Genomic DNA, 14,459 nt, shown 5'->3' on the forward strand with positions numbered 1-14,459 from the left:
ATTCTGACTTTGAAAGCAGAATTTTCTTGCGATATTTTATCAAAATCACATTATAGCACAGCATAAAGCGAGGTGATTGTCTTTTTTCATTTCTCTCTGTTAAACTTCTCTGCCATTGAAATAAACATGCTGATTCTTGTGAAATCTTAGGCCAAAATCTTTGCTTATCTTCTTTGGGGAAATTTGAAGGAATATTTTTGATCCATACATTAGAACTGCCACCATGACAAAAAACCACAGAAGTTAATTTTGTATATATTAGGCATTTTTCCTCATTTTATTTAGGCATTTTTCTAACGTGTGCCTAGATAAAATTATCTTCATGTAAAAGGCCGAATACATTTAAAAAATAAAACTTCTTTAGTTGTCATTGGGAATTTGAAAGAAGTAAAACCGACAGTTGTAGTGAAGCCAACTTGTAAAGCTTAAAATACGGGGTTACTCAACTCAAATCTTCTTCTGTTTATTCTTGAAAAAGAAAGATAATCTTTTCTCCTTTTTCAATTGCCAGACCATTGTGAAATTTAGAATACACGTTAGGACCAGAGGAAAAGGCCTCTTGCGCTCCCAAGATAAGTTCCTTTTGGTGTATGTACTTTTGCCTCCCACCCTTGTGGTCAGGGTCTGTATACATTTCACCATTTATTCTTGTGACAATACTTTGCACAGCCTTCAGCGTGTCACAGGCACTCGACATGCTGATTAAAAGCTGAACTGCCGCTTTATAAGATCTGATGCCTTCAAGAGCCCAAGTCACCTCAAGTGGTTCACTGAATTGATTTTTTTTAGCTTAATAAATAACGTTTTAAAAATTATTTGACTTTAATATTGTAGGGAGATGTAACTATAATAACAAAAGGTTTGTTTTTATTCCAGGGAAAATTCATGAATGCCTATTCTTAATTGTTTAATAGTTTAGTGTGAAAAGCCTGAGAGAAAAAAGAATCTAATATAAAAAAGAAGCCTTATACTGCTTATAAATATATTCTTATTTTGGAGGAGGAAGAGGTAACATTTCTACTGAGACATAATTCACATACTATACAATTCACCCATTTAAAGTCTATAGTACACTTCAGTGGTTTTTAGTATATTTAGAGTTATGCAACTTTTATCACAATCAATTTTAGAAGGTTTTTGTCATTCCCCAGAGAAACCTGGCACCCATGAACTGTCACCTCCCATTCCCCCTTCTCCCAGCCTCCAGCACCCACTCACCTGCTTTCTGCCCGTGAGCCTCTCTCTTCTGACATTTCATAGAAATGGAATCAGACAGTATGTGGCCTTTTGTGTCTGCTTTCCTTCACTCAGCATACTGTTTTCTAGGTTCATCTGTGCCGTGGCTGAATCAGTATCTTATTTCTTTTTATAGCTGCATAATATTTCATCATGGATATTTCATTTTTTACATCTGTTAGTTGATGGACATTTCGGTGGTTTCCACTATTTGGCTATTTTAATAATGCTGCTATGAACATGCATGTATAAGCTTTTGTGTGGACATGTTTTCATTTCTCTTGGTTATGTACCCAGGACTAGAATTGCTAGGTTATATGGTAACTCTATGTTTCATCAGTTGAGGAGCTGTCAGATTGTTTTCCACCGTGGCCATGCTGTGTCTGGAGTTGGTTCCTTCTGGTGGGTTCTTGGTTTCACTGACTTCAAGAATGAAGCCGCAGACCTTCGTGGTGAGTGTTACAGCTCTTATAAGGTGTCACAGACCCAAAGAGTGAGCAGCAGCAAGATTTATTGTGAAGAGTGAAAGAACAAAGCTTCCACAGCATGGAAGGGGACCTGAATGGGTTGCTGCTGCTGGCTGGGGTGGCCAGCTTTTATTCCCTTATTTGTCCCTGCCCATGTCCTGCTGATTGGTCCATTTTACAGAGTTCTGATTGGTCCATTTTACAGAGAACTGATTGGTGCGTTTTTACAGAGCACTGATTGGCGCATTTTACATACCTCTAGCTAGCCACAGAGCGCTGATTGGTGCATTTTACAATCCTCTTGTAAGACACAAAAGTTCTCCAAGTCCCCACCCCACCCACAAGTCCAGCTGGCTTCACCTCTCAATGCCACTTTACAATTCCACCAGCAGTGTACACCTGTCCCAACTTCTCCACATCCTTGCTAACGCTTTTGTATTCTGTCTTTTGATCATAACCATCCTAATGGGTGTTAGTGGTATCTCTTTGTGGTATTGATTCCCATTTCCTTGATGGCTGACAATGTTGGACATCTAATATGGTTTGGCAGTGTTCCCACCCAGTCTCATCTTGAATTGTAGCTCCCCTAATTCCCACGTGTTGTGGGAGGGACCCAGTGGGCGATAGCTGAATCATGGGGGCGGTTTCCCCAATACTGTTCCCGTGGTAGTCTTAACAAGATCTGATGGTTTTATAAGGGAAAACCCCTTTCTCTCATTCTTATTCTCTCATCTGCCACCATGTAAGACATGACTTTCGGCTTTCTCCGTGATTGTGAGGCCTCCCCAGGCATGTGGAACTGTGAATCCATTAAGTCTCTTTTTCTTTATAAATTACCCAGTCTCGGGTATGTCTTTATCAGCAATGTGAGAACAGATTAATACAGTATCTTTCCATGTGCTTATTGGCTATTTTCATATCTTCTCTTGGGAAATGCCTATTTAAATCCTTTTCTGTTTTTTGTTATCTTTTTAATTGTTGTAAGACTTCTTCATATATTTTAAAATAGATCTTTTAACACTCCTTATTCTGTAGCACCTTTATCTTTAACATATCCTAAAGCTCTGTAAACTGCCCGCCCTGTCGTCTTGCCTCATTGATTCAGTAGGTCAGTATTCACTGATCATCTACTGTGTGGAAGGTGGTGTGCTCTGCACTCTCAGGTTTATTCAGTGAATTAAATGCCACCTGCTTCCAGAAGCACAAAATAAAGTAGGGAGGGAAGCACCAGAGTGATAAGTTTCTATAGATGTTCAGAGGAAGAGGAGATGACTTTCAGCTGGAGGAATCAAGGACAGCCTGATGGAGGAGGCATTTTAAGTGGTTTTGCAGGATGCATGAACTTAAATGAAGATTTGGGGAAGAACCAGTTCTCTGTGGAATGTTGATGAGTCTAGTGTAACTTTTTGGGCTGAAATTTTTAGGGCTCATAAAGAGGAATACTAGGAACAGATTGGCGGTGGGGGGAAGGGGGCAGGGGCGGGGTTGGGGGGGTATTGAAAGCAGCTTTGCTGGGTTTCCATCTCAGAGACTGAGATGCATTAGATGACAGAAAAGCCTGTAGTTACACTCCTGTGAAAGTTGTTCAATCTCACGGTTGCCAAATTTATTTGACCCCAGGGTCACCCTTGTTTTTTTCGATGAATAACATCTGAGGCACATACCGCGAGTTTTGCTGTCTTAGTTCACCATTACACAAGTAACAGTTTCTTAGTAAATGTTGGTTAGTTGGTTGGTCACTTGTTGATCATAGAATTGCATCAGTAATTCTAAGAGTTGGAAAGAACATGACACATTAGCTAGTCTAGCCCCTCGTTGTACGTTGTACGGAGGGAGGCCCAGAGAGGGGAAGCACATGCCCACATTCACCCCGTGCTAAATAAAGGAAGAGTCAAGATTGCAGTGCACGTGTCTTTTCTCCTAGACCAAATGTTTGCTTTGGTTTTACTAAAATAATTTTAACCCACCACACATACAGCTGTTACCACTCCTGTCTAAAATACAAGTGTTGGGTTAGGGCCATCTAGGGAGGGGCCCCAAAGATGCATAAAGGCACATAATTGAACGAACCTGTCGCTGACCTTCTGTGCAGATTCTTTTCCTTTGCTCTAAGCCTTGTGTAAGGCTGCCCAGTCTTACGATGAGGCGTTGTCTGATTGCAGAGGCCATGGGTTCTTGCCTCCAGCTAACCTGTTAACTGATGGATCCTGGGTAAGTCACACTATGTTTTGGGGGCACAGCTTCTTCATCCATCAAATGAGGCAAACTGTGTTTCCCGTGGTCCTTCCAGCGCCAGCAAAGTGAGATGCTGAAGTGCTACAGCACACATTTACCACTGTCTCCAGGGGACCTGGTGGAGGCTTCTGTCACAGTCCCTGGTGAAAGATACCTGGAGTGCCTTCATGGGGCCTGTAGCTGTAGCCCCAGCCCCAGTCCCACCCCCAAATCTCCAGTGTTTTCTGAGGATTCTTGTGGAATTTTTTTCTGTGTTAGACATCAGTGATTTAGTCTTAAAGATAAGCAGTGCATCCGTTGGATGGACTTAAAAATGCAAACAAGCACGAGAATTTTTACTAGGTTGGAAACTGGGGAAGGGAATGGGAATGTTGTTCTTAACCCAAGGGTTTTGCTTTCCGCGTCACAGTGTATGCTGGTGGAATGAGTGATGGCTCCTTTTTTGGAGTAATTTCAGTCTGTTGCTGTAGTGGTTGTTTTCCATAGCAACCCCTGTTGCTACATAGCTGGCATCTAATGAAATGATGACCACAGCTTGGGGGTCCAAGCCCGAGGACTCCTCATCCTCTCGCATTCTGCCAGGGGTATTGAGAAACCCTGGGTGGAGAGGAGGGTCAGCTGGTACCATTTTGATGAGGGTTGATTTACAGTTGCTGCGTTCCTGGGGGTATCATCAGGGCTTCCCAGAAAGTTAGCTGGGTTTGGGCTTCTGAAGCTTTCCCGTGGAACACCCTCTTCTCTCTTTGTGGAGGAGGAAGTATCACAAGATAATTAGAAAGGATATTTTTCTAATTTATGAAAGTATAAAGATGAGCACTGCTTTTTTTGTTTTTTAAAATGAAAAGTTACTAAATAGCGAGTATAGGCCAACCAAGATGATATTGAATTTCTGAGTGTGGCAGGCCAGCGTGGGGCCTGTGTTTTAGGTATCTCATTTAAAATGGAAAGTTCCAGTTTGCTTTGGGGCCAGAATCCTTAAAAGAAATCCTGGCTGGAGGTGTATTATGGGTCACTGTATGTTTGCTAGTTTATATCTTGCTGACTAAATTGGCCAAGTTTTTATTTTTCCTGGTAAATATTCAGAGGGTTTTTCCTCACTCCTTTCTCCAACAAAATCATATTTGTCATATGTGTATGAAGTAAATGCCTGTTGACACTGTCCACACATCTGTGATGATATGAAAATTAGTGGTGGCAAACAAAGATCCCTTTTCTTAGGTACCACAAGGCCTCAGATGAAGTTGACTTTATCCTCGTATTACTCTCAAATTGTGACCAAATGGAAACAAAATTGGTCAGGTCCGAGAGACCAAAATGTACAGTACAACAAAAGGGTTATTTGTGAAAAATTTAGGTGCTCCCCCCATGTGACTTAGAAAGTTTGACGTTTTCTCTTAATCGTTCGTCGTTATAAAGTTTAGAAGGCATACAACCTTTATTACTATGAAAGGCTATGCTTATTTTAATTCACAATGAGGCACAAAGTGATTGCCTAGTACAAAACCTTTTAACACCAAGATGTCAAATCAAATGGAAATTTGGACCCTAATTTGATTGCCTAACTTCGAAACATGTTTCAGAACTGCACCGACCTACATATTATGCTTGTGATAAGTTATATGCTGAAGTTTTGTGCTGATAATATTTTAATGTGCAATTTTTAGTGTACTATAAGAATTAAAAGTTCATTTCCCGTTAAACGATGTATTTATATTTCTTTTAACTTTAGGGGCAAACGTGTGAACTATTAGCCCATAAACTTTCCTCATTCTTTTAAAAGAAATTAAATACCAAGACTATAATAAAAAAACAGAACAAGCAGGAAAAGTGAGTTGGGCATAATGGTTTCATGAATGCAGTGAGGTCATTCTCCTGTCCATATCGAGTGGAATACCCATACGTGAAAAGACCGTTGGTATTTTAAATTAACTTTTGAAATTGTTTACAGCAAATGCTTTGGTGTTTTAAATTAACTTTTGAAATTGTTTACAGCAAATGCTTTTTGCCTCCCCCCCTGCTATTTTACTGCAACTTTTTATTTTAAACTCTACCCTAAAGAGTGATTGTGCTAGAAAACCACGTTGATGTAAAATGTCTCATGGTTGGCAGCTAACCGCACTCAAACCGTGTTCAGAGGATGGCAGGCGGCCCCGTCCCATTGCCAGAAACTTTCCACTGGGAGTAGTTTTGCAAGGGGCTGGCTGGGCGGGCGGGGAGCCTGGGGGACTGAGATGGGGGCCTTTCTCCTGCTCGGTGACTACATCATCTCTCTCTGCGTAGGTGAAGCTGCTCTCAGGGGAGAACCCAGAATGCAGACCCTGCCGGTGGCCTCTGCCCTCAGCAGTCACCGCACTGGCCCTCCCCCGATCAGCCCCAGCAAGAGGAAGTTCAGCATGGAGCCAGGTGACGAGGACCTAGACTGTGACAACGACCACGTCTCCAAGATGAGTCGCATCTTCAGCCCCCATCTGTGAGTTCCTCTGTTCTTATTTTGGCTGAAGGGTGCTCCGTGCTGGGGCCCTATTTGTTTTGCAACTTTGTGCTAATTCTGATGTTATCATTTACATACTTTATTTGAAAAGGATATTATTTACAAAAATACTGCTCATCTGCCAAGAAGAAGGTAGTAAACTCATTTTGATAACTCGTGGTGAGATGGGGAGTCTGACTTCCCTCCAGCCTACTTGTAGGACCTGTCGCCTGTTAAACGCCATAGAAGTTAACGTCCCCTTAGAGCTTCTGCGAGTAGTCGAGTAGTCGTCTGCTAAGCTTCACTTTTTTTGCCTGTACATATTGATTGTTTTTAGGGGAATCAGCATTTAGTGAATGTCATTATGCGCCAGACAAATAGAAGGGAAGCTCAGCACCTTTTTGACCGAGCAGACGTCGGGGACGTTCTTACTCAGGAGTCTAGGATTGTACACACGGAGAAGCGTTCGTCCCACCTTACGTGCCCCTGGTACAAACTTGGGACCCTCCCATCAAGGGAAGCCAGCTTCCTATGCTCATGACAAGGTGCCACTCATCACATCCAGCCAGTCCTTGATCTGCCACTGACACTGTCTACCTTCTTGACACGAATTGCTTCAACTCTTTGGGCCTCAGTTTTGTCATTCGTGAAACACAGGTTGAAACTGCAGGTCTCTGAATCTGTGCGACGTCACCGTGTTTCCATTGGAAAAGCCTCCCACTTCCGTGCACCCAGCTTCTCCCCTTAGCACTCTCCTCTCGGCACACGCCCTCCTCGCAAAGGGAGAGGCTTCTCCCCAGTTTTCAGGACTTGGAGACACCCCACCAGCTGCCCCGAGAGTCTGCGGGGACAGTGGTGAGGGCAGTTGGTGTTCTCAGAGTTATCTTGCCAATCCTGACAAGGTTGCACTGAGTATCCCAGGGAGTAGCTTTGCGTGTACAGGTACAGAGGTCCTCCTCCTTCCCCCTTCCCAAGCGTTCACTCCAGCATGAGTCAGTGTTTCCTCATTATTCAAGATGCCCCAATTCCTGAGGGCACTGCTGTTTCCCCACAGGAAGGTAGAGCAGGGAGGGCTCCTCCTTGGAGGCAGAGCTTCCGCAGAGAGGTGGCCCAGCTCCCGCCTCTGCTGCCTCAGCTCCAGCGTCCTTGCATTCCACTCGTTCCAGTCAGCTTGGACTGTTGTGTTCAGTCATAAGACACTGACAGAGGTATTTATCCTCAAATAAATCACTGCAGTGTTAGTCAGAGGCTGAGCCTGCAGTCTGGAGCCCTGGAATTTGCTACCATCAGGAATCCAGCAGGAAGGCCCTGCAAACAATGCACTCCGCAGGCAGGGCTCGCTTAACTCCTGGGTGCTCAACTGTTGCAGTTCATTCTTGTATTCCTGCGAATTTCTTGTTCTTTCCCATCCGCTTTTCCCAAACCCAAATAAGAGCATTTGGTCTTTTTTTTTTTTTTTTTTCCTTTTCATAAGTAAGAAAGGGGAAGGCAGCCTGCGGATGAACATGCCTTAATTTAAATCCTGATTCTGCCACACAACAGCTGTGAGGCTTTGGACAAGTCACTTAATTTAGCTGGGCCTAGTATCCTTGACAGTGATGTCCTTGTCATTGGACAATGACAATGATAATAGTTAATGTATAGAGCTATTATGAGGACTAGAGTTAAAATATGCAAGGAGCTTGGCACAGTATAGCACTTAGTTGATGGGAGCTGTTATTTTTATTCCATTGTTTAGATATTGGTTATGATGATAGAGAATAAGAATATATACATATGTATATGTGGTGGATTTAATGTTTGATAGTATGTGCCTTTTAGTTAGAATTCCTGGATTCAAATCCCACTTTCTTTATCTTTCATCGCAGATAATATTAATTCCTTCCTCATAGGATTACTGTAAGGACTTAGGTATAGTGCCTGGCAGATAGTAAGTACTCAGCTTTAGTCATTGTTAATATTATTATTAAAATGTTCAGAAAATGATTTTGTGGCTAGGCGCAGTGGCTCACACACCTGTAATCCTAGCACTTTCGGAGGCCGAGGCGGGTGGATCACCTGAGGCCAGGAGTTCGAGACCAGCCTAGGCAACATGGCGTAACCCCATCTCTACTAAAAATACAAAAAACTAGCCGGGTGTGGTGGTGCATGCCTGTTATCCCAGCTACTTTGGAGGCTGAGGCATGAGAATTGCTTGAACCTGGGAGGCGGAGGTTGCAGTGAGCCGACCTGAGACTCTGTTTAAAAAAAAAAAAAAAAGAAAAAATAATTTTGTAACTCTCTTGGTGGATACAAATAAGACCTTGATGTATGGGTCTGTGATGACACTATAAATAATTTTAAGTGTAAATAATAGAATCACCAAATTTTATGTGCAAGTCACAATTGACATTATTATGCAAAGTTTTAGGAAAATAGAAACAGGAGTGACTCCGTCTCTCAGACTCCCTTAAACCAGCCAGGTGGCTCCCCCCTCATTTTTTTTTATTGTGGCATAAAATATATATATTACAAAATGTATTTTCTTAACCATTTTTAATTGTACAGTGTTAACGAGGAAAGGCAATCAGTGTAAGGTTAGGTCCTTCTGAGTGTTACTTGTTTGCTGTGTGATAGTTATTAATTTTAGTAACATTACCATTGTTTGTACTGTGTTTTCTAAGAACCTAATGACATTTCACAGGCAGATTAGAAAAATGCTGCCTGTCTGTCTTCTTCGTGTTGTAGAGTATTTAGTGCTGCTGTTTGATGAGATGTTTCCCGTTTGGGCTATAGCATCTCCCGCCTTTATATTTAATGCCTAAGAAGTTATCTGCAATAAATTACAGATTTATAATTATTTGAAAAGGAATAGCCTAGTGTATTTGTCTCTTTAAGCAGATTACAAAATGGTTTTTGTGCTTTATCTTCTTAGAGTTTGTTAATGACGTACAATGAAAATGTGATGTATTTTATCACTAAAGCAATCACAATAATTCTGGGGAAAGGAGTGTTCTTGGAAAAGAGCTTTGGCTGGGTGTGCTAGCTCATGCCTGTAATCCCAGCATTTTAGGAGGCTGAGGCAGGCAGATTGCTTGAGCCCAGGAGTTTGAGACCAGCCTGGGCAATACAGCAAGACCCCCATCTCTACAAAAAATTTTAAAAATTAGCTTGGCCTGGTGGAGTGCTCCTGTGCTCCCAGCTACTTGGGAGGCTGAGGTGGGAGGATAGCTTTAGCCCAGGAGTTTAAGACTACAGTGAGCTGTGATCACACCACTGCACTCCAGCCAGGGTACAAAAGGGAGACCCTGCCTCTAAAAAAGAAAGGAAGGGAAGGGAGGAATAAAGAAAAATAGTTTCAGAAGCTAGCTACCAAGGCCTGAAAGGTGCATGGTTTGGCTGCATTTTATTATAACCATCATATGGAGACATTTTCTAGTAGAAAGATGGAGAGATCAGGTGGCTCTGAGCCAGAGTAAGAACCAACAGAGGCCGGGCGAGGTGGCTCGTGCCTGCAATCCTAGCACTTTGGGAGGCTGAGGTGGGTGGATCACATGAGGTCAGGAGTTTGAGACCAGCCTGACTAATATGGTGAAACCCTGTCTCTACTAAAAATACAAAAAGAATTAGCCAGGTGTGGTGGTGTGCACCTGTAGCCCCAGCTACTCAGGAGGCTGAGACAGGAGAATTGCTTGAATCCAGGTGGCAGAGATGGCAGTGAGCTGAGATCACGCCATTGCACTCTAGCCTGGGCAACAGAGCGAGACGATGTCTTTAAAAAAAAAAAAAAAAAAAAAAAAAGCAACAGAGAGTAAGACTGAGTTCTATCCAGTTTGATTTAGGGGAAGGGGAAAAAAGAGAGGTTTCCTTAGTGATTTCTTCAGAATTTTGAAAATTAGAATTCCTGGGATTTTATTCCAGCCTCTTAGGACCTGGCGTATTTGAACTCCTTATTAATTTTTTTGTTGATATTGTTACTGAACCACCAGGGGTTTGGTCTAGGCCTGCTGCTCACCACACAAAGCCAATGACTGGGATGAGGAGTATTGCCAAGGAAGAAGGCTTTCATCGGATGCTGCAGCCCAGGAGATGGGGCAAATCCATCTCCCCGATGGACTAAAGCTAGGGGTTTATATAGCAGGGAAGAAATGAAACAAGATTTAACAAACAGGAACTCGGGAGGAGCAAGGACACAATCATGATGAAGGAGCGTCCCGGCATCTCTTTGTCTGAATGTAGTGACCTGGTGAGCTTCAGTTCTTTGACCTTTTTTTTTTTGTTGAGAGGCCTGAAGGTCTCTTCCTAAGGAACTCAGATGAAACAAATATAAGTTTTAAGCTTTAAGAGTAGAAAGGTCGATTTCTGTGTTATTCACCTATCTGTGGGACTGTTGAGTTGGTTCCAATATGGTGACCTCGAGAAATACATTCTTTCTGTTTATTTCTTAAGAACATGAGTGTCTCTTTGGAAGTTGAAAAGTACTCTGTGTTTGGAAAGAGTGGATTAAAGGATGGGAAGAGGTAGAGTGGGATTCGTCTTGTGGAAAAATCAGTAAGTTTTTTTTTTTTTAATGGCCCTTGATATTCAAGTGCAATCTGGTAAGAAAGAACTCTTTTCCTTTCGCCTGCCTGCCTGCCTGTTTATCTACTTATTATCCATATGGACTCCGGGGTTCCTGCCTTGCTCAATGAATTGTAGCTGTCCCAGAGTTGACAAACAGGAACTCCCTCCCCTGGTGGCATGTCCTTGTCATAACTTCCATTATTTTGTGGTGGTTGTTGAGCACTTTCTTATTTTCTGGCCTGCAAGTTGTTCTAGGCTCATCTTGTAGCCTACCTGCTCCAGCCATGGGATTAACTGTTTTTCCAGGGGACTCCAGATCCTTTTAGTGGGGAATAGGATTTGGAAGCCCAGATCCAGGTGCTAGGTGTTATCGTTACTATGGTTACGCAGTTTTTCACGGTAACTTACTGTTACTATGATGACGTTGCTTCTAGACTTGATTTGTCTAATAGTATGGCAGACACCAGCCACAGGTGTTGATTTAAAATTAAAAGTCTAGTTCCTCAGCGGCAGGAGTCACATTTCAAGCTCAGTAGCCACATGTGGCCGGTCGCTGCCATGTTGAACAGCACAGATACAGAACATTTCTATCATCACAAGAAGTTCTGTTGAACAGCATTGTTTCTACACCTTTTCCTGGGAAGAGCCAGGAGAGAACGAGTTCCTGGCAGTGCTCCAGGGCTAACCCACTCTCCTGAGCTCCTCCTCGCCCTCCCCATTCCATACTGTATCTCCCTGGTTCACCAGTAAGAACAGCATCCACACGTACTCGTGGTCCACTCCTGCAGTGCACATCAAGTAGGTTCAGAATCACGGTGCCAATACCCCTTTGAAAAATAAACTAAAAAGAGTTCAGGATTTGTTTATGGTTTTTCCTTCTCCCATGCAGAGGGTATAATAGTCACAGGATGAATCTGAAGAGTTACCTTCCCTTTTCTCCTCAGTATTGTCGTGTTATTTGAAATACATTGTTAGGTTCATTCATTTCTGTTTGCATTCAGTTTTAGACTTTTTCCATCCTTTCAAATTTTATTTTTTGAATATGTAAGATACGAACATGCTCCCCAAAGTTAAAACTGTACTAAAAAGTGTGCTTTTAATGTTACTCCCTACCCTGTCTTGTTCACGCCTTTTGCTCCCTTCCCTGCAAGCAAAGCATCCTTCTTGTGTTTCTCGTTTGGTAAATCAAGCAAATACATGAATGTTTTATCATTTCCCCTTCTTTCTTACATGTGCGATAGCCTACTGTGTATACTCACTTTAGCCTTGGTGTTTTTCCTTTTTTTTGCTTGTTGGTTTGAGATGGAGTTTCACTCTTGTTGCCCAGGCTGGAGTGCAATGGCGCAGTCTCGGCTCACCACAACCTCCGCCTCCTGGGTTCAAGCGATTCTCCTGCCTCAGCCTCCCGAGTAGCTGGGATTACAGGCATGCGCCACCACGCCCGGCTAATTTTGTATTTTTAGTAGAGATGGGGTTTCTTCATGTTGGTCAGGCTGGTCTCTCAGGTGATCCACCTGCCTTGGCCTCCCAAAGTACTGGGATTACAGGAGTGAGCCACCACGCCTGGCCGCCTTCGTGTTTTTCAGTGACACATTGTGGAAATTTTTTCCTACCAGCTCCTCACTCTGGGTTTCAGCTGCGTGGCACTCCATTGCCTGCATGCACGGAAGCTCATCCAACCAGTCCCCTGTGTTTGGACATTTTGGCAATTTCCAGTACTTTACAATACTAACAATGCTGCAGTAGATGACCTTGTGCATTTGTAATATCTTGTGTATTTGTAATAGAATTAAAACTCTTGAAGGCAGTCAGTGGGTGCAGTGCCACAGTACGGTAAATTCATACCGGTTGTGAGAGTCATTGTAGGCTGCTTGGCGGGTAGAACCTGGAGAGGGCTCTGTGCTGAAGTGAAGAGGTTGTCACCTGTGTGTGTGTAGACTTAGAGTGGGACGTGCTGTTGAACTGTTCGATCAGTCACCTGTGAGGAAGGGAACCTTCGTTGAGTGCTTACTTTGGACCGGCCCTGTGTTGGACACTTGAAATATATTATCTCATTTAACTCTCATAATAATTGTGACCCTTTAAACTAGGTAGGCACATTTCTACATCTGTCTGTCTAGCTCTGTCTTTTTGTCTACATCAGATTGATGGTATAAAAGCAAAAATTGAGGTTGTGAGAGGATAATGTGTCTAAGGTGTTGGCAGCTGGGACCTGCTGTGTGTGACACCAACACCGGTGATCATTTGATGATGCCATAGCTACATCCCACCTGGGGAATTACAGGCAGCTTTAGAGGTGCACATCATATGTTTAAGATGACACTTGACCAGTCTGTCTGGCATGTGTTAGGTGCTAAATAATTTCATGTTGACTTGAATTGGACCCTGTCTCAAGGGGAAGTGCTGTTTGAGCCCACATTCCTGTTGGAGCAGGCATCCTCTCTTTGATCAGCGGTATACATTTACAGCGTATTTGCCCCCGACCACAGAATAGGACAGAGCCCCCAGGCTCATACTGGGATCAAAGCCGTGGTCACTAGCCTTGTGCTCTCTCCAGCTGCGTTTGCCACAGACCCACTGAGCAACCCATAATGAACGAGGAAGGGCCCAGTGAAAGAAAACGCAGCCTCCCCTCGCTGATGGGGCGCCTTTGAAACACCGTCCTGGTGTGAGATGGGCCCCTTGTTGTCTTTGCTTCTATGATGCTTCCTTTGAAGTGTTTGCTGGAGTCCGATGTCCCGATTTTGTTGTGCCCTTGAGTGTGTATTCCAGACTTGGGCTCTCCAGCTCCTTTCCTCCTCTTCCCTCCCTCTTCCTTTGCTTGTGTTGTGCTTTCATCCTTCATTGTTCATCTGCTGTTTTGTTTTGTTTTGTTTTTTTCCTGGCCCTGTTACTTCACTTTTCTCACCATCGGGGTGAAGAGAAAAAGAGGGAAAAACAAACTCAAAACCACAAATTCATTCAGCTTGACAAAAGGTTGGAGGAAGCCTTTGAAATCAAGTGCCGGGCATATAATAGAAACTCAGTAAGAAGAAGAAATTGATGATTGGCTAAAATGGAATTGGGAGTTTTCCCTGGATTTTGTTTATTTTTTGCAGAAGAGTTGATTATATATATGACACCTCAAATGTTCTGCAGTATCTGTAGTTTTTGGTATCTGGACGTAAAATCTTTGGCAACATGATCATACCCTCTTTGGCAGCTGTTGCTTCTATGTCTTTAGAGCCTTTAGTTTGGATGTATATGGACCAGTTACCAAGAGACTATTTCACAAGTTCCCTGAGAGTGAAGGAAGCAATTCCTCATTTCGGGTTAAAACTGAACCCAGAGGAAATTGAAAAGCTGAAGTTATTTTAGTCCCTTGATCCTGCTAGCAACTGGGACATTGTAAACAGTAATGTGTATTTATAGGCAAAACATGTTATTGTGTTCATGTCTACATTAGCCTTAGAGAGAGCCGAACTTTTCATCATGGAGAATGACGATAGGTCCTGATTCTCAGCATCCAG

At 43.0% G+C, this 14,459-nt stretch overlaps 1 protein-coding gene across 4 annotated transcripts in view; it reads left to right on the forward strand.

Annotated features, from left to right (window-relative positions):
• The window catches only part of VGLL4 (vestigial like family member 4), a 162,315-nt gene that overhangs the window by 111,229 nt on the left and 36,627 nt on the right, over window positions 1-14,459 (forward strand). For 3 of the 4 annotated variants that reach the window (XM_025374554.1, XM_025374559.1, XM_025374545.1), the window contains one exon: window positions 6,219-6,408. In XM_025374554.1, the coding sequence (XP_025230339.1) occupies window positions 6,219-6,408 (190 nt within the window). Of the gene's footprint in view, window positions 1-3,657; window positions 3,915-6,218; window positions 6,409-14,459 lie in introns of those variants that run through there. The other variant, XM_025374565.1, reaches the window with a different exon arrangement.

This window comes from Theropithecus gelada, chromosome 2 (assembly GCF_003255815.1).
Source record: "Theropithecus gelada isolate Dixy chromosome 2, Tgel_1.0, whole genome shotgun sequence".
NCBI classification, from domain to species: Eukaryota; Metazoa; Chordata; class Mammalia; order Primates; family Cercopithecidae; genus Theropithecus; species Theropithecus gelada.